This window comes from Narcine bancroftii, chromosome 2 (assembly GCF_036971445.1).
Source record: "Narcine bancroftii isolate sNarBan1 chromosome 2, sNarBan1.hap1, whole genome shotgun sequence".
Taxonomy (NCBI): Eukaryota; Metazoa; Chordata; class Chondrichthyes; order Torpediniformes; family Narcinidae; genus Narcine; species Narcine bancroftii.
This window is the reverse complement of record NC_091470.1, coordinates 225,312,173-225,333,472: the sequence shown is the minus strand read 5'-3', so window position 1 is coordinate 225,333,472 and position 21,300 is coordinate 225,312,173. Positions and strand designations below refer to the sequence as shown.

Genomic DNA, 21,300 nt, shown 5'->3' with positions numbered 1-21,300 from the left:
TCAGGTCATCTGTATTGGACATTTCTGACCTCTCTGCAAAGTGCTCACTCAAAGGTCAATGAGAGGTTTGTTTACCTAAAACAACAGATGGGAGAAGAAGACTGGAGAAGGAGGGGGTTTTTACAAGTGAGAGAGAGAAGGACATGTGGCTGGCAGTTTGGAATCTCAGAGGAGAGAGAGAGAGAAAGTTGAAACAGTGTCAGCCAGGAGAAGCTTGATGGAACTGAAACAGAAATTCCAGAGTGGTGGATGGCTGGAAGTGCTATTTGTCTGATGTTTCTCTTGGAATAAGTGGAACAGAAAGGAACTCTGAGATAGTCTGAAAGAAATAAGTTATCATCTGGAGAACCCTGATGGAGCAAGTTTCATCAGTGAGACATTGAGGTGACTAATGGTGGTACCTCAGTTGTGGAAATTCTGGAACAACACATATCTCTGTCTGAAAACCTACGAGAACCTTCTTGAGCATTAAACATTTACCTTTCAAGCACCAAAGCCTGGTGAACTTTATACATGTAAAATTCTGTGCACAGTATAAGAATTGCCTGCAATCAGTGAATTTGGAAGAAGGAGAAGTGAGATTGAACTGTGAACCAAAAAACTTTTCTTAAATTACACACACATCACATACACGTGCACTTAGAATTAGAAGGGGCTTAAGTTGAGATAGTGAAGTTAATAGTGATAAGTTACAGTTTGATTCTGTTTTCATGTTTAAAGATAACTATAAACTACTTTTGTTTAAGTAACTACTTGTCGTGGTGAATATCTATTGTTGCTGGGTTTTGGGGTCCTTTGGGATCGTAACACAATGCTATTGCAGAGTGGGTAACCTGTGTTTGAATCTGCCACTGCCTGTAAGGAATTTGTACATTCTCCTCATATCTACATGGATGGCTCCAGTTTCCCCTACCCTTCAAAATGTACCAGGGTTGTAGGTTAATTAGGATATTTGGACGCCATGGGCTCATGGGTCAGAAGGGTCTTCACTATGCTATATGTCTAAATTTGAAAATTTAAATCACAATACAGGGAAGCAGAATTGTATAGATGTTTTGAATCAATAGCCGATAAATACTACAACTAAAATTACATCAGACACAGCAGAATAAAAAGCATTCAAAGATAAAAGGATCTCTGCAGAAATGTTGACATTGCTTTAAGTAGCAGTTTAGGGATATACGGGAGCATATTTAAATTGATGTTGAATAAAGTTTATTATAATTTGCATAAACCAGAACATATCCTTCCATTTTAAAGCACTCATCATCAATCCTTCTATCACAAAGTCCACGCTTAAATGGCCTGTGCTCTGCAGTGAAATCAAAATATAGTCAGAAACAAAATAAATGAGAAGTCATAGAGCCGAGCCATAGTTAATCCCTGCAGAGTTCTGTCTCATTATAAAAGCATGGAAGTGACATGAAGTATATTTACAATCAAACACTTTAGTAAATCAAGGCAGCTTATAACACCTCAGATCAAAGAAAAAAAGTAATACTTGCATTTAGAGGGTCATTTATTCACTCAAGACATCACAATTAAGACGTTTTGAAATATAGGAAGTGCAGTTTATGGAAATTATTTTGCAAAATGTTCTCAAAAACAGCAGAAAATTATGACCATTTTAAAAAATATTGATGAGGAGTAAATATTGGCCAGGACGCCCAGAATAATCCTCTGAAATTTTGAACATAAAAGCAAAAATACAGTTGTAGGAGAAATTGATTCTATGTAATTGATTATCAGTTTCCAATGCCTCCAATTTCCTCTTACAACTGGATGTGACAATCAGAACTGACTTTCGATGCTTGGGAAATTTCCCAAGGCCTTCTCGTCTCTGGCACCATAGGTTTGAAAGACGGTTGTCGAGAATCCTCCTTACACCATAAAAATATTGATTCCATCTAAGTTACGATGGCACACAAGAAGGAACTGTTGCTTGTATTTCCATGTTGCTTGTATTTCCATGTGACATCTCCTGACTTGCTGTAAGGTAGAGGATGAATTCATGGAATGTATCCAAGATGATTTTCTAAGTCAATAGTTGGGAAATCAACTGGGGAAAAGGCCACATGCAAGGGGAAAGGGTTAAATGATAATCTTGTCATTAGTCAAGTCAGGCTTATTGTCATCTGATTGCACAAGTTCAACCGATGAAACAAGTGTTCTCCAGCCCTCAATGCAAAACATGCAAAGATACATCCAGGCAGACAAACAAATATATGCATGTTTATTATTCATATATACAAATAAATTTTGCTTTGGAAATATGAGAGTCTTGGATAGTTAGTGAAAACAGTTCCTTTGGTCGTTCAGAATTCTCGCTGCCTGTGGGAAGAAGCTGTTCCTCAGCCTGGTGGTGCTGGCTCTGATACCCTGAATCTCTTTCCGGTAGAGGCAACTGATAGATGCTGCGGGGCGGTAGGAGTCCTCAATTATATTTTGCGCCACCTTCAGACAACAATCCCGGTTGATCACATTGATGGGGGGAGGGGAGGAAGGGGAGTGACTCCAGTGATCCTCTCTGCCGCAATTATGGTCCTGTGGCTTGACCACTGATCCATTTCTATGCAGCAACCGTACCGCACTATGATGCAGCCGGCCAGGACATTCTTGATAGAGCTACTGTAGAAGGTTGACGAGATGGTGGCCGGTGGCCTTGCCCGCTTCGGTCTTCTCAGGAAGTGCAATCACTGTTGCACCTTCCTGACAAGTGAGGAGTTGTTGTGTGTCCTTGATAGGTCTCTAGTTAACTGGACTCCAAGGAACTTGATGCTCTCCACTGCAGAATATTGATGTGTAGTGGGCGGGAGGGGGTCATCTCCATTAAAGAGCTTGGTGGTAAAATGCCAATTATATGATTAAATTTAAAGTGAATTTGAAGGTGATAAAGTTCAATGTGAAGTAGAATCTCAAATTTAAACAAAGTTAACTATAAAAATGTTAGAGGAGAGTTGGCTGTGGTTGATTGGAAAAATTGAAATGTATGAAGGTGGAGAGACAAAGGTTATAATTTAAAATAGAAGGCATAAGTTGTAAAAAGAAAAATCTCAAAGGGAATTAATTCCCAAAGGATAATGTTGTTGAATGCAGAATCAAAAGGGAAGTCACCCAGAATCTTCTGATATTTTCAATTAAGAACATACTTAAGGGAAAAATTGGGGCCAACGATGCTTTTTTATCAAAGTGTAGTGATGTGGAGACTCAGATTCGAAAGGGAAACACAAAGAAATTCACTTTGTGTGGTGCTACAACCAACAGACTGTTTGTGACTGCCTGTCTGCAGTCCTACCTGCCAATTGCAGGGGGAAACCCACTGTACCTGCAGGGAGGTAACCTGGGAGGCTGGCCCCACCTACTCCCTGCCAATCACCAGCCCCATATAAAGGTTCTCGCCGGCCATGGTAGAGGCTGTAGAGCATCTGGAGCCAGCAGGAAAACAGAACCCTGTGTGAACGTTTTAGTGGGCTTGTTTGTTGGCGCTGCAGCGCATCACACTTTGGAAATGTATTTCTTATTCAAATGGGAGCCCCTAAACAGTCTAGGCAGAGATGGGAATCAGACTTAAATGTAAATATTGGTGAGCAAAACTGGTCTGATTTATTTAAGGACAGTGTGACAAATGCAATCAATGTAAGTTACAGCTTCGTATAATACAATTTTTTGCATCACACCATCGAAATTAGATGTTAAATTCAGACTTATCAAATAAATGGTTTAGATGTGGTGAGGAGATGGGAACTTTCTAACACTCGACTTGGTCATGTTACAAAGTGAGACCTTTTTGGATGGATTCAGAAAATTTTTTAGAACACATTATTGGAATTCCATTTCCACAAAACCCAGAATTGTTTTTACTGGGAAATATATTGGGGATAAGACCAAAATTGAAATAATCTAAATCTCAAGTTGAATCTGTTAAAATTGCATTGGCAGTGGCCAGAAAGTGTCTGGCAGTTACTTGGAAGACTGACTCCCAGCGAGGCATGGCGCCCTGGAATGCAGAAATGCATCACTATGTTCCCCTTGAGAAAATTACTTACAACCTAAGAAATAAGTGTGACACATTTCTGCAAATATGGAGACCCTATTTACAGATCTCAGGTGTAAATCTTTAGTTGGGTTTCTTCTAGTCCTCAAGTCCACGTTAACCTTCTCCAAAGAAGTTAAATAATGAATTGAAATCTGTGGAGTGAACTGTGCTTTCCAGCAACCTTTCTTATTTTTCCACTTGATCTTTCTTTCTTTCTTCTTTCTTTTTCTTTTCTCACACAGTTTCCTTTGGGGTCTTTTGGGTGGGTGGGGGTGTTGGAGGGTTTGGGTTACAACCATCATGCAGCATAAATTTGTCTACTTATGTATTTGTAATTTTTAATTCTGTATTTGACTACATGTATGGTTTAAAAAAATTTAAATAAAATATTCAAAAGAAAGAGAAGTCACCAAATATAGCAATGTGTCTAACCATTACAAATATTTTAAATTTTAACGAAGGAGGATGAAGAAACTGAAAAAGTAAGGCCCAGTTAGTATATCATTATTACATTGCAGCGGCCCGGCTTTGAATCCAGCACTGGGCGAAAGGAATTGGAACGTTTTCCCAGTAATCTGCATTGGTTTCCTCCGGTGGTCCGTTTTCCTCCCACTCTTCTAAAACATAAAGGGGTTGTAGATTAAATGGTGTGTTAATGGGCAGCATCGTCACAAGATCACAAGATAAAGGAACACTTGGCCCATCAAGTCTGTTCCGTGACTCTACCATAAGCTGAACTATACTCACACCTAGTTCCAATTGCCAGCCTCTTCCCCATATCCCCGACCAATTAGATACTTATCAATCTCCTGCTTAAACTCTCCCAGTGATCGGGCTTCCCCCGCTGTATGCGGCAATGAGTTGCACAAATCCACGACCCTCTGACTAAAGAAGTTTATTTTATATCATCTCTATTTTAAATGGATAATTTCTAATTGTAAGACTGTGCTCGGTTGTCCTTGATTCACACACCAAGGGAAACACCTTACCTACATTCTCTCGGTCAAAACATTTCAAAATTCGAAATGTCTCTATGAGATCCTCTCTCGTTCTTCGATACTCCAATGAAAACAGTCCAAGAGCTGCCAAATGCTCCTCATACGTTAACCCTTGCATTCCAGGAATCATCCTAGTAAATCTCTTCTGCCCCTCTCCAACAACATCACATCCTTTCTAAGATAGGGGCCCAAAGCTGCACTCCAAATGGGGCCTCACCAGTGCCACAGAACACCTCTTTACTCTTATACACTATTCCTCTTGAAATGAATGCCAACATAGCATTCGCTTTCTTTACTGCCAATCCAAAAAAAAACTTTTGGTTTTCCCTGCATGAGGATGCCCAGGTCCCCTTGCACTTCAGAGGTTTGAATCTTCTCCCCATCCAAATAATAATTTGCCTGTTTATTTCCATACATTTCTCAACATTTTATCTCATCTGCCATTGTTTTTCCTAGTCCCCATAAGCTCTCTATATCCTTCTGCAACTTTTTGGTTTCTTCAACACTTAACGTGCTGTCTCTCTAAATTAAAAATAGATTATGAAAATACCAGGTTCAGCGCCATGTGAGGAGGGGGGTGGGGGCATGCATGGCCATGCTCTCCCCAAATGAGTTATTATGCCCCCCCACCCACCTGCAGCGCGAGTGTCACTAGTGTCATCTGGTTTCATCCCCACACGCTATAAGCTCGCGCATTTGTCTGTTACATCGGAGGGAGGGGGAAGTGTGGTGGTGGTGCACAGAGAAGATTCATGACAGGTATGGCACCCGCCCCTCCCCTTGCTGAATGAGTTTTCAAATGTCAGTTTGTGGGCCCCGCCCCCCCACCCACCCTAATGCTCCCAATTAGACGTTCTGATGCGAACATTGGAAAGGACTGATTAGAAAAAAAATGGAATTTTACAGCCTTTATAGATGCACATAAAGGAAAAACTAATGAAGATAAATGCAGGTCTCTAACAGATTGAGATAGGAGAATTTTTAAAGGGCAATAGGAAATGGCAGAGAAATTACTTTGTATCTGCCTTCACAGATGAAGACATGCACAGTTTGCTAGATAGAGTATCAAGGTTCTACAGGGAAAATGAACTAAATGGAATTGAGTGTTCTTCAAATATCAGGTTGGTGACCTTGAAGGTTGAAAAATCCCAAGGACCCAATGATCTTACAGAGTCTTGAAAGATGTGGCCTTCAAGATAGTGAATGCATTGCTTCCCAGTTGGAAAGATTCTCAAATTGTTCCTGTGGATTGGAGAATAGCAATTGTGATCTCACAACACAAGGATGGAAGGGAGAGATTTGCCCTACCTTGAGAGGTAGGGAAACCCCTGAAATCCATATGAAGGATGTTAATGAAGTAGTCCCTTCGGGGGAATGGCAAGTTCAATCGAGCGCCACAGGTTGTTAATCTCAAATGAGGGGACATAATTTTGAGGAATTGGGGGTGTGAATTAACCCTAAGGTGCACGGGAGCTTCTTCTCACAGAAGCCAGTGAATTTTTGGAACTCTCTACCCTAAAGGGTTAGGGAGGCTGGATCATTGTGGGTATATGAATTCTGGAAAGATCAAGGAATTGAGGGCAATGGAGGAAGTGGTGCTGATGTGGAGATGATACACAGAGCAGATCAGCTGAGTGGTGGCACAGGCCAGAGAGGTGAAGTTGTCCGCTCCTGCCCTTACTTTCTTGTGTTCTTTTAACCAGGAAGAATTAATTTTTGAATAAATGCAGAAGGTAGCAGAAGAATCACAGAGGGATTCACTTGACTTAATGGTGTCCAAAATTCCCTTCTAAGACAGCTGGAGCTTTGTTTCCAGTACCTGTAATTTTCATCAAAATGACAAAAATAATTCAAACAAACGATAATATATTCAGTGGAGATGTGAAGATAAAGCTAATTCTGCTCAGAATTTATTACTGTTCTTCCTACTATTGAGGGCATAATTGTGGCCTCAAATGCCAATTCCATTCACTTTGTTTCCATTCGATCCTCACACAAAAGTTAATGCAGTGACAAGGATGTGTCAGTGAGCATGGGACAGTGGCCAGGGAGCACCAATCCCCCCCCACCCCACCCACACCCCACCCCTGAACAACTTAGACACTCAGATTTAATTTACCTGAGCAAGGTGCATGATCTGCACCCAGTCTGCCCCCAACCCCCACCACCAAAGTTGGTACTGATGTGTTGAAATATAGCATTGCTAATTCCCTCAAGTAGTAGTGTGATTGTTCGCTCTGTGTGACTCGAACCTGGTTTTCATGCAGCACTAAATCATGTCAAACCCAGACCACCTGTAGCTTGGAGAAACAACACCTGATTTGTGTCTGGGCAATCTCCATCCTGATGGCATCCACATCAACTTCTTCTCTTTCCCATCCCTCTATCTTCTTTCCAATAGCTCGCCACCCTTTCCATCTCCATTTTCAAAACCATCCCCTCTCCCCTTGTTTGCTGGTGTGTCCACCCTTCCTTATCTCTTCCTTGTGGGACTGCCTCTCCCACCCAGAGCCATTTTGTTCAGGCACCTGCCTACATTTTGCTCATTTCTTGATGAAGGGCTCAAGCCCAAAACATTAGTTATATACCTTTGCTACATTAGTCCACTGTTTGACCTGCTGAGTTTCTCCAGCATTGTGTTTTGACTTCAGTCTCAGAGTCTGTGGAGTTTTGTGTTTTATCCCTTTCATATGGCAATGGGGCTCCCACCTGATTTATGCCAGCTTGCCCGGCCTTTCAGGATCCAGGCAAACTGCTGACAGGTGGTCCCTCAGGCACCTACCACAGTGTAGCTCAGCGCAACAATAACACCATCTACAAATTTGCTGACAATCCCACGGTAGTGGGTTGTAAGCAAAAAAAACACTATTCACAAACATTCCCAGCAATTGCTGCCAAACTGCATTTGTATTACAGTAATCGAGTCAAGTTTATTGTCATTTGATTTCACAAGTACAATCGGACAAAACAGCGTTCTCTTGTACAACCCAAGACTCATCATGGACAAGCCAAAGGAGATGAATATGGATTTCAGGAGAATGAAGGTTGACCATTCTCCATTCCATCCCAACGGTTCCGTCGTGGAGAGAGTGGAAGGCACAAAGTTCCTTGGTAACCATGCAAAAGATGACCGATCCTGGACTCCTAACACCTTCTCATTAGTCTGGAAGGCGCAGCAGTACCTCCACTTCCTGAGGAGTGCAAGGCTACTGGCCCCCATCTTGTCCACATTTTACAGGAGTGTGTCCTGTCTGGCTGCATCACTGAGTGGTACGGTCGCTGCAAAGCATCAGACTGGAAGACTATACAACCAAGGGGATCACTGAGGTCTCCCCTTCCTCCATTTACTGGGAATGTTGGCCAAATGGGGCTTAAGAAATTACAGAAGACCCTTTGCATCCAGCACACAATATCTTTAACCCACTACCCTCAAAAAGGAGGTACAGGAGCATCAAATTCAGCACTGTCAAGCTGGGGAACACCTTTCTGCAAGCTGTGAGATTGATGAACAGTATCCTGGAATCGTGGAAATCATTCCATATTTATTTTGATTATTTGCGTGATCGTTATATACTGTGTAGTGTGTGTTTTTACGTGGGCACCCTGGTCCACAGGGATGCTGTTATGTCAGGTTATGTACAATAAAATGAGAATAAACTTGACCTGTTTTCCTTTTATACCAGATCATTGATATAAAATAGACTAATTGTCACAATCCATGGTATATGTCTCTCCAGCCTCATTAACAGTTGGGCCCACTATTTTTGACTAAGCCCATTTTGTCTCTTTACCCAACCTATGAGTCCCTTTACCTTTTGTAAGCTCTGAGGTCTTTGCTCAAAAATTAACAATATTTTTCAGAATAATCGATTGGGAAAAGATGATCTATTATGATGTAAGTTTTGTTAAATATGGATAAGGTGTGTGTAATTCCCTCAGCTCTCCTTCCTGGTCATCTCGTGTCCTCTCTTCATATGGTTTTGCCCGGCCCATTCTTTACTGCACATACGAAGGTTGCATTAGGTTACATTAGCGGAATAATACATTCATAATGGTCTGATCTAAACTAGCTAGTTGAGACCAAAGGTGTTAATCATTGTAATAAAGAACCATTTTTTAAGAGATGCACTGAGATGGTCTGAACCAAAAGAGATAGGTCAAAACATCTGCATTTTCTAATAACTATATTTTATATTAATTAAATTGGTGCAATTACAGTACAACTCCGATTATCCGAAATGGTTGGGACCGGGCCCATTTCGGATATAGGTCTTTTTATCGGATTACCAGTCATTTTTTTTAAAAACAGCCCAGTAGCAACAGAAAATCACTTGTAATAGTGTTTAAACAACAAGCAATGAGGAAAAGCTTTTAAAGCATTAAAATAAAGTTTAGTTCTCACCCAAAAAAAAATGCTGGCCACCGCCGATCACCTACACCTCCCCACCAGGGCCCCGCTCATGCTGGGAGCCTGAGGGTCCCGCTCCTGCCCTGCCCACCGCCGGTGGCCTGAGGTCCGCTGCAGCCAGTGCCGGGGGCCTGGGGTCCACTGTTGCTGGCGCCAGGAGCCCAAGGTCCGCTGCTGCCGGCGCTGGGGGCCTGACACCCCCCCCCTCCAGTCTTTTCGTCTCTGAAAAATAATTCAGATAAATGAGGATTTCAGATATCCTCGTTTATCCAATTTTTTTTAAAATTGGATAACTGAGGACTGTGGAGAAACTGATTTTGGATAATCAGAGTTGTGCTGCATTATTTTTTGTTATTATGTTGTAACATTCAGAGCAGCTATTATGACAATGGCAATGGATAGAAATATATTCTTAACACATTAAGCCTAAACTGTTACTATAGTTACAGTATCCTTCCAGTTATCAGTCAGTAAAATGAGAGACCAAAGCTGTTAAATCTGATGAGCATCTTTTAAAAAAAAAATCATGAATTGGCAAACCAATTTGGTTGTGCTGCACCATAAATGGAACAGAATTACTTGCATAAAATATCAATATAATTTAAAAAAAACTAAATGCTTCTTTTGTTTCTACATTCATGCTCTCTCATACTTTAAAGGCTTCATTAACATTGTGCGAAAGTGTTTCCATTTCTCCATCTGTTCAATCAACCTGTTATACTAGTTGACTCATGTCGATGCAGAGGGAAACACCAGAGTGCATTATGATTGCACTTATTTTTAATTGTCTTTTTCACACTTTTTAATTTAGGATACAGTATGCTAACGGGCCCTTTCCACCCAAATACACCCATATACAGCCGTCAAAAAAAAATTGAGGAAAATAAAAAGAAAAGAATAAAATAATGGGTAAAAATACATGTTTAAAATTGTAGAAGTAAATGTTCTCTGAGTAATGCTTAAACCTTAGGTGAAGATAGGAGCAAATATTCAGCCAGTGGAGGGCTTTGATCGGGCTTTGCTCAGAGTTGCTGTTTGAATAAAGTTCGCTCTGGATGAAGGGCTGGTAGATGACGCTCCCCATTGGGGTGACTCTCTTAAAGTGTCTCCCACTTAGTAAAAGTTAGTTGCCCTGGTCAGAGACTTTAACTGTAAACTTGGTGGGGGGGGGGGGGGGGGTAATTATCTGTAATGTTATTTTTCATTTTTTGAGCGGTTCCAGGGAGGGGGAGGAACCTGCAGATGCAGCAATCGTAAAATGCTTTTGAAGAAAGTGACTGAAACTAAAGAAAAATACACATTTTTCAGTGTAGCATTTTTGTCTTTTAAATTGTTGATTCTTAATGCAGGTATATTAGTTAGGCATTGTAAGAGTAAGTCTCAAGCAACCAGAAAATACACTTAACCGGCATCTACCAATCCCCATAGGTGCCAGATTCCAGGGGTTTTACTGTATTTGGTCAGCTTTGGTGAGCAAAAGAGGGTCCTTCACATACTGTCAACAGGTAAATGTCAGTAATAGTAATGTTACTGAACATCCAGATTATAAGCAATGTTCATTCTAGTAAAATAAATAGATGTTATGTTTGGTGCGGAATGTCAAGAAAATCAGTGTCCTTAACAAAGAGGTAAACTACAAGCCATACACAGTAGGTCAGGCAGCATCTGTGGAGAAATTAATTTGAAAATAAATGGCATCTTGCCTTTTATGCAGGGGGGCAGAGGAGAGGCATTGATCAAGCAGAAGAAGGGCAAGGGAAATGGAATCAGTGAAGTGATAAATGGCTGCATGGTTTTATTTTAGCAACACTGATTAACTCTGGCAAGGTGCCTGCCTCTCTCTAGAGTAGGGGTGTCAAACTCAAATTCACGGAGAGCCAAAATTAAAAACTTGGACTAAGTCGAGGGCCGAACTAAATATTTATTGAAAATTTTCAACAACATCTGCATGTTTTCTCTTCTTTCAACATATGTAATGTTAAACTTTAGGATATAACTTTAGGAAGATAATGTTACAGGTCAGGAGTAGGTAGCTCAAGTTCACCCTTTGCTTGACCTGAGGGAAACCTATTTGGTCCCTGTGGAGATGTAGTCAGCATTCACAGGCTGTGTCCATTTTGGCCTGCATCAGGACTCAGTATTTCTTGCTCACTCCTCAGGCTCTAGGCCTCTATTCACCCTCGACCCACCATCCCTCTACCTGACCAGTCCTTTACCCAACCTCTACTCACCCCTCACTCCACTCGCTCTGCCTCTACCCACCCCATCCTATACACGCCCCTCTACTGCCTCTCCCCTCAACCTGTTCCTCCCTCTACCCGTCTCTCACCCTCTAATCACCCCTCTCCTACTCGCCCTGCCCCTCCCCTTTTACCTCTTCCCTATCCACCCCTCCTTCTACTCATCCCTCCCTCTAACTGCCCCTCGCACCACCATAACTTCCCCTGTGCATTACTCCTCACCTACTCCCTCTGCCCACCCCTGCTTACCCACCAACTCAGGCCCAGCATGCTGCCAATCAGCCTTTGCGGACAGCCACCATCTCTCTCTTCACGTGCAGGGCCGAACCAGCCGTCCCTGGGGTCCGCGCGGGTGCAAGCGCTGAAGGCCGTGGCGACTGGGAGAAGTGCGCTCGGGCTGTGGAAGGGCCGTCTGGTGCCAGTCGTGCGGGGCTCGCGCTGCCCGGGGGCCGTGCGCAGCCTGCCATGCCCGTCGCGCCGACAGGAAATCACAGGCACTCGCCAATCCACCACACCGCTCGACAGGTGGGAGAAGTGACTGGTTGTGCGGGGAGCCTTCCAACTGGCTTGCCGGCTGATGACATCGACAGACTTCTCGTGTTACAATTTCTCGTGTTACAATGGGGAAGGATGTGCAATGAAGGGGGAGGATGGTGGGGGTGACATTACCAAAAAACAGTATCGGCTCTCGCTGCAGGGCGGGCCACCTCTAATACATTTTTGAAATGATCTTGCGGGCCAAATATAATTATATCGCGGGCCAAATTTGGCCCGCGGGCCAGAGTTTGACATGTGTGCTCTAGGCCAATATTTCTATTCAACCATCAATATTGAGATGAAAAACAGGATGAGTCACGTGATGGAGTAGTAACTGGTCTGGTGTAACCGGCCCTCTCTGGAGAAAAGTTTTTTAAAAAAGTGGTGGTTAAAGTAGAACCTTGATCTAAAATAATTAAAAACCGGAAGTTAAATAGTTGGAGAAAAACTTGATGAGGGCATCAAAAAAAATGGTTAACAGAGAAGTAACGAAAATGACAGAATATAATGAAGAAGGCTTTACCTGTGCAGTGAATCCAGGAGCTGTTCCGAAGAAGGTAGCCCAATCTGAGAGGTCTGCAGTCGAGCAGATTCGGGGCAGCAGCCCCTCCCCCAGGGCAGGCTTCACCAGTGGCTCAGGGAGTCAAGAAAAGAAACGCTATTGCATAAGTGCGAAGAACCACGCAAGCGCAGAACTCATTTTAATCAAGTCGTTGAAGGAAAAGGACGTCGGCAACAGGCTATTTCAAGTATAATGGATGTTAATTTAGAAACAATGGCTGGAACAGAATCTATATCAAGCGAAGAACTCAAGCCAGAAGCATTAGAAGAAACAAAAAACATTAAGAAGAAAGAGAAAGGTAAAATTCAAACTCAAATGGTGGATGTACCATACTTTCATAATCAGTTGAAAATTTTAATGGAAACACTGATGTCTGAAATTAAACTTAATAGAAACTGTGTATTAGAAATGGATGATAAAGTAAAACGTGTGGAGAATGTAATGATGGATATTAAAAAGCAATTAGACGAAAAGTAAAAGGTGCGAAAGTAGATATGGCTGTTTTGGGGGAAAAAAACAAATTAGGATGTTATGAAGACACGAGAAACATTGGCTCAGAAAATTGATGCTTGAGAACATTTTAGCTGATGCAACAATATAAAAATAGTAGATTTGACTGAGGGTGAGGAGAGTACAGATATCAAATGATTTTTAAAGCAATGGATTCCACAAGTTTTAGGAGCAGGAGGAACTTCAAGATGATACTGAAATTGACAGAGTTCACAGGGCTTTGACACTGAAACCTCAAATGAATCAAAACCATGTTCTATTTTGGTGAAGTTATTATGTTATCCAATAAGAGAAAAAAAAATTGGAATTGGCTGTTAGAAAAGCGAAGAAAAGCAAAGGACCACTGGAATATAATGGAAGTAAAATATTTTTTATTCAGATATAAGTTTTGAACTATTAAAAAAAAGTAAAGAATTTAACTCAATAAAAAAAGATATTATAGAAGAAAGGATACAACTTTATGTTATCCAGTCACTTTAAAAATATTTATTTTTGGTAAACCATACAGATATTTTTGTTGAACCAGAAAAAAAAGCTCAACAGTTTTCTGAACAGTTGCCAGAAAATCAACAAGAAAAGGTGCAGTTGATACAAAAAAAGATATACACATAAATTTGTTTTGATTCAAGAACTGTATATTTTATTATAGATGTTAAGGATTTAATTATATTAAGGCTTTATTAATTTTCTTTTGGAAAATATGTCATAAATTCTCTGGGAGAGGGCCAGGAAAAGAGAACAGTATGCTGCAAAATCTGGTGACAGCTGTGGTTTATACTGCAAATGAGATATTAAATGTGTTGTGGTTTTCTTTCGTTAGTAAAGACAAATCAATGAGGGGTGTTTTCTTTTCCTTTTCTTTTAGTTTTCTTATTATTCTTACTTTTTTTATGTTACTTGTGTCATTAGGTGTAGTAAAAAAAATCTTCAAATGTGTATTTTTAGAGGAATAGAATTGAAGATTTGAAATGGTAGTCCATAGAAAAACTGAGATTAATAAAATGAATACATTGAAATTTATAACTATTAATATTAATGGAATATAAAATCATATAAAGGAAAACATATTAATGTTAATAAAAAAGAAATATTGCATTTGTACAAGAAACACATTTAACAGACAGAACATCTTAAATTGAAGAGAGATTGGGTAGGTTACATATTAGCATCATCTTATAATTCAAAAGCTAGAGGAGTTGCTTTCTTAATCAACAAAAATCTACCTATTAAAATAGAAAAAGTCATGATGGACTCGGCTGGTAGGTGCATCATGATAAGTTGTGAAATTTATTCGGAATCTTGGATATGTGCCTAATGAGGACCATATGAAATTTATGCAAGATTTTTTAATGTTTATCAAATAATCAAGGACATATCTTGTTAGGTGTAGTTTTTAATTTTAATCTTGAACCTTTATTAGATAAAACTGGAAGAAATACTATAAAAAAAATAAAGCAGCTAAATTTAAATTAAGCTTAATACAAGATATGAAATTAATAGATATATAGAGAAAGAAATACCCAAAGGAAAGAGATTATTCATATTATTCCAATAGGCATAAACCCTACTCCAGGATAGATATGTTCTTACTCTCTGCTCAAATACAAGGAAGAGTTCAGGATACTGAATATAAAGCAAGTTTACTATCAGATCATTTACCTTCATCGGTAACAATTGTTCCAGAAGATATTCAACCTAAAAGATATAGATGGAGATTTAACTCCGTGCTGCTAAAAAGAAAAGTTTCAAGATTTTATGGAACATCAAATTAAAATATATTTTGACATGAATTCCAATTCTGTAACAGATAAATATATTATGGGATACAGTGAAAGCTTTTATTCAAAGGCAAATAATTAGTTATACATCCAACATTTAAAAAGAATACTGTCAAGAAATAGAACAATGAGAAAAAAATGTATTAATTTTAGAGAAAGATTTAATAAAACAAGATGGCATAGACAAAAAAATGACTATTGACAGAAAAAAAATTGAAATATAATACATTACAAATATCAAGTGGGGAAAAATATTATGAGTACAAAACAAAGACATTATGAATTTGGAGAGAAAACTCACAAAATTCTGGCTTGGCAGATGAAGAGAGAGCAAGCAAAAAGAACTATTGTAGCAATGAAGAAGGGAAATAATCAGATTTCATATAGACCACAAGAAATTAATGATAATTTTATAAACAACTATATCAATCTGAATTTTTAGGAAAAAGTACAGAAATAGACTATTTTTTGTTGCATATTGATCTACCTCATATAGGTTTGGAGGAACAGTGCAAACTGTCAAAATCAGAAGTTTATGATACATTAATGTCTTTACCAAACAATAAAGTATCAGGTGAAGACAGATTTCCCATGGAGTTTTATAAAGCTTTTCCAAGAATTATTAATTCCACTCTTTTTAGAAGTGTTAAAACAAGTGGAAGAAACTCAGGAATTACGTGAATCTTTTAAAAAGTCTATAATTTCAGTAATACCAAAAAAATGAAAGATCCTTTATTACCATCCTCACAGAGACCAATATCTTTGTTAAGTACAGATTACAAACTCATTGCAAAATTATTAGCAAATAGATTAACAAATTATCTACCAAAATTAATGAAATTAGACAGACTGTTTTTGTTAAAAATAGAAGATCAGTTGATAATGTCTGTAAATGTATTAATTTGATTCATATGGCACAAACAGTTGCAGTAGGATTAGATGCTGAAAAGGCCTTTGACAGGCATGAATGGAGTTTCTTGTTTAAAGTATCACAAAAATTTAAATTACCAGAGCAATTCATTAACTGGATTAAAGCTTTATATAATGGCCTTCAGGCAAGAGTATTGCCTAATGGATATATTTCAGACTCTTTTACACTAAGTAGGTTATCTAGACAGGGATATCCACTATCACCTTTCCTTTTTGTTTTAGCTATAGAATCATTAGCAGAATTGATAAGATTAAATAACACAATAAAGAGAATAAAAATAAACAATGAAGAATTTAAAATTAGTCTATTTGCAGACAATATTGTGTATTTATCACAACCTGAAAAGTCAATAAAGATGTTACATACTAAATTGAAAGAATACGGGTTATAAAGTTAATACTGATAAAAGTGAAATAATGCCAATGAATACAGCTGATTATACCCAATATAAAAAGGAATCGCCATTTAAATAGCAGTTGCAGGCAATGTGTTATTTAGGTATTAGAATAGACAATAATTTAAATCATCTGTTTAAATTCAATTATCAACCATTATTAAGAAAGATACAGATGACTTAGAAAAATGGAACAACTTACCTCTAACTCTGATAGGGAGGGTAAACTGTATAAAAATGAACATATTTCTGTGATGACAATATTTTTTTTCCAATTGTTACCTATTCCCTTATCAGGAAATTATTTTTGAAAATTTGAATATATTAATAAGAAGATGCTTATGGAAGGGTAAGAAACAAAGAGTGGCTTTGGATAAGTTAACATGATCATATAAACAAGGTGGCTTGCAGTTACCAAATTTTAAAAACTATTATAAGGCAGCACAATTAATAATTTTGTCAAATTTTTATCAATTAGGGGAAAAAAACCAGCTTGGCTCAAGATAGAGCAATATAAATTAGAAGAGAATGTTTCTGAATATTTAATTTATAAATGGAATGAGAAATTAGAAAAAGATAAGAATACACCGATATTACATCATATATTAAAAATATGGAGTAATATACATTTAGAAAGAGGGATGTTAAATTATCAATTGCCAAATATGTTGTTAAAACAGAATCAATTAATCCCTTTTACAATGAATACTAATTTTTTATTGAATGGACAAGAAAAGGAATTAAAAGAATAAAAGATTGTTTTTTGGGTAATATTTTAATGATATTTGAGCAATTGAAAAATAAGAATGACACAATATTTTTGTATGATTAAAAACATATTTAAAGGAGAAGATGGGAACAAATTTAAGGTTGCCTGAGTTGTTACTTTGAATATATAATTACAGATACTATGATAGTTAAAAAAATTATTACAAATATATATATTAAACTGCAAAACAATGAAAAAGATAAATAAATTTAAAAATCAAAATAACATTGGGAAAAAGATTTCAATATATAGATTAAAAAAAGGAAACTTGGTTGGAACTAATGAGGAAACTATGACAAATACAATAAATACTCCGTCTCATATGATTCTATATAATTTGTTGCATAGATTATACATTATACCTCAAAAATTAAAAGAATAGAATCCTACATTGTCAGATAAGCATTTCCGCTGTAAACAGGAAATTGGTATAATATTACATTCAGCTTGGACATGTGAGAAAGTGAAATTTTTCTGAGAGAAATTGAGTTTAATATTAAATCAAATAGCAAAAAAAAATACGTAAAGACCCAAAAATCTATTATTAAGTAATATGAATGATAAAGATTTACAGTTAAAGTTGGATAGATTTCAAAAATGATTTATTATGATTGCTTTAGCAGCAACAAAAAAAAAAGTATAAAGATAATTTGGAAAATGGAAACATCTTTGAAAATGGAGCATTGGTATATAGAAATAGATCACTGTATTCCATTAGAAAAAAATTACCTGTCATTTAAGAAATCATTTTGGACAATGTCAACAAATTTGGGAACCATATATAAAGTTTATTAGTGATCTCCAGATTCAAATCTCCAATTCTTAATGAGGTAATAAAATATATGTTATATTCATTGAGTCAATAAAAATTAGATAAAAACTAGATGACACTTTCCTTTTTCTGCTTTTTTTTTGTTTTTATTTTTCTTTTCCTTTCTTTGGGATTATTTGGGGGTGGTGAGGGAGGTGGGACGGGGATAAAATGAAAAAAATCATTAAGTCTTGTGATAGAATATATGATAAATGTATTTGGGGATAAATTGGTAAAATTAGAGTAGGTTACATACATACACACACTTTAAAACATATTTGAAATACTGAAGAATTCAGTGACTTTACAGAAACTATGGAGAATGTTATGCACATTTCACAAGTAGGTGCTAATTGAAATGATGTCATGAAATGAAGGGACCATTGTCTTGTAAGAGCCAGGTTGTCTGTTTTTACAAGGCTTCTGACCTTTCTGCCAAGTGCTCACTCAAAGGTCATTGAGAGGTTTGTTTACTTAAAACAACAGATGGGATCAGAAGACAAACTTCTATTGTTTGCTGGAGAAGGTCAGCGGTTTTGCAAGTGAGAGAGTCACATGGGCTTTCCGGCAGTTGGTATCTCAGATGAGAGGGAAAGACAGCTGAACAGTGCAAGCCAGGAAGCTTGTTGGAGGATGGCTGGAAGTGCTATCAGTCTGATGTTTCTCTTGGATAAAAGGAACAGAAAGGAACTCTGTGGTAGCCTGAAATAAAGAGATTATCATCTGGAGAACCCTGATGGGGCAAGTTTCATCAGAAAGACTGAGGTGACCAATGGTGGTATCTCAGTTGTGGAAATTCTGGAACCACAAATCTCTCTCTGCAAACTCTACGAGAACCTTCCTGAATGGTAAACATTTACCTTTCGAGCACCAAAGCCTGTTGAACTTTATGCATGTTAAATTCTGTGCATAGTATAAGAATTGCCTGCAACCAGTGAACTTGGAAAAATGAGAAAAGAGATTGAACTGTGAACCAAAGAACTTTTCTTAAATTTACACACACATTACATACACTTGTTCTTAGAATTAGAAGGGGGTTAAGTGGGTTAGTTAATAGAGATAAATTAAAGTTGGATTCTGTTTTCTGTTTAAAGATAATTGAAACCAACTTTTGTTTAAGTAACTACTTGTCTTGGTGAATATCTATTGCTGCTGGGTTTTGGCGTCCTCTGGGCTTGTAACAATATGTAAAATATATAACCTTGAATTGTTGTGACTTATTAAATTTTTAAAAATTTTAAAAATGGAAAACAGACAATCAAGGGGCATCAAATAATTACAGGCCTGAAATGTTCAGTCAGATATTCATTTTGTACAGTATGTTTCCTTTTGTTTATAACTTCAGTTGTTCCGAAGCATTTTGAAAGAATGATAATGCAATCCATAACAATTATTGCACTTGCCATTTGCAGAATGTGTGATACAGGAGAAGGACTCTTCACATTCCAGACACGGGAAGGAGAGAACATCTATCAGAAGGTACATTCAGCAACTCTGGCCATAGCCGAACAACATGAGCAACTGATGCTGGAGATGGAGAAAAAGACACGGGTATGTACCAGATAGACTTTAACAAAAAGGATTCACCATGTTTTGAGTCCTTTCTGTCAGTAGGGTAGTAATTTCTGGTAGTGTACTTTTACAGGAGCTTTTCAAAGTAACTTAAGGGTAAAGTTAGGCCAGCCAGCAATCCATTAACGTAATCCATGGTTAGTGCAATGGTGTTATAGTGCCAGCGATCAGGACCGGGGTTCGAATCCCCGTGATGCGTATAAGGAGTTTGCACATTCTCTCTGTGTCTGCGTGGTTATCCTCTGGGTTCTCTGGTTTCCTTCCACTCTTCAAAACATACCGGGGGCTTGTGAGTCAATTGGGTGTAGTTGGGTGGCATGGGCTCGTGGACCGAAAGGGCCTATTACAGTGCGATATGTCTAAAGTTAAAATTTAAAAGCTTTGGAGCATTAGTATTCCAAGAATTAATCTTTCAGTGTGCAAACTCTTGTTGGACGTTGCACTTCAGTCCATTCTCTCGTCGTATCTATCTTTCGTTGACCCTTCGAAAAGCTCATCAGGTGATCCAAAACCATCCCATAATAATTTGGTACAAACAGTTCATGAAAATTGCAAATATCAACAAGGGTGCCCTTGGTCATTAAAGCACATCCCCTCAAACTCATCACTCACAGGCATGCACACAAAAAGTTTGGAGCCAGACATGAGAGTGGATCCCTGAGTTAAATATGACCTGCCCATAATGAATATTGGGATATGATGATATCCCAGTGCAAAGAATTCCTATAAAGTCGTGCTTCATCAATATGAGAACACTTTAAAACTAATTAGCCCCTTTTTTTCACTAGGTGATTGTTGCACACAATTGTTACTGTTTAATTTGTACTCTTCCACAAACCCCAATCAAAATCAAAATTCAGACCAAATTTCATTAAAGTAGGGGCATAACAACAGAAGGATTCGGGGGAAATATCTAGAATGCTGTTTCCTCCCAGTTATTTGAGCAGCTTCAGCCTGTTCTTCAATATTTATAGAGGGAGAAATTCATAATTGGACACCAGATTGATGATTGTACTGAAAAGCTGGGCATGTCTGGTGGCAGATATTTCTGCACACATCTATAGCCAAGGCTGAATTTGTCCCACATTTTCTGAACACACTTGCAAGATCAGAGTCAACGTGGATAGGCTTTTTCAATTAAGAGTGGGGGATATTCAAACCAGAGGCCATGGTTTGAGATTGAAGGGGGAAAATTATAAGGGGAACATGAGGGGAAATTTCTTCACGCAAAGGGTGGTTGGGATGTGGAATAAGCTTCCGGCGGAGGTGGTTGAAGTAGGGACGTTATTTACATTTAAGGAAAGACTGGATAATTACATGGAGGGGAGAGGATTGGAGGGGTATGGACCAGGTGCTAGTCAGTGGGACTAAGAGGGTGAGGATTTGTACCGGCATGGACTAGTAGGGCCAAACTGGCCTGTTCTGTGCTGTATATGGTTATATGGCTATATCTGTTCACATCAAATGCACAGGCACATCCATTTAACATGATCAGGCAAGATTCCCAAGCCTCTGTAATTTTAATAAAATGAGTTAGTGTACATGCCAAATCTGATCTGCATAACTTCCCTTTCTCCATGTAAATTAGAAACATAAAATAAATTACTCCAGGCAAGCTTAAAAAAATACTCAGTTAATCTTTCTCCCTAAAACCTGACCCATTATCTACGTGCAGGGTGGCCACCTTCCCATGTCTCCATTGGTCACGCCATTTCAAAGATAAAAGCAATACTTCCGTATGAATATCAGCAAAA

General features: G+C 38.4%; 1 protein-coding gene across 2 annotated transcripts in view; it reads left to right on the top strand.

Moving 5' to 3' along the window:
- Positions 1-21,300, top strand: part of dok6 (docking protein 6) — a 517,340-nt gene that overhangs the window by 447,746 nt on the left and 48,294 nt on the right. For both annotated transcript variants that reach the window (XM_069920396.1, XM_069920395.1), the window contains one exon: positions 19,387-19,525. In XM_069920396.1, coding sequence (XP_069776497.1) covers positions 19,387-19,525 — 139 coding nt within the window. The remainder of the gene's footprint in view (positions 1-19,386; positions 19,526-21,300) is intronic.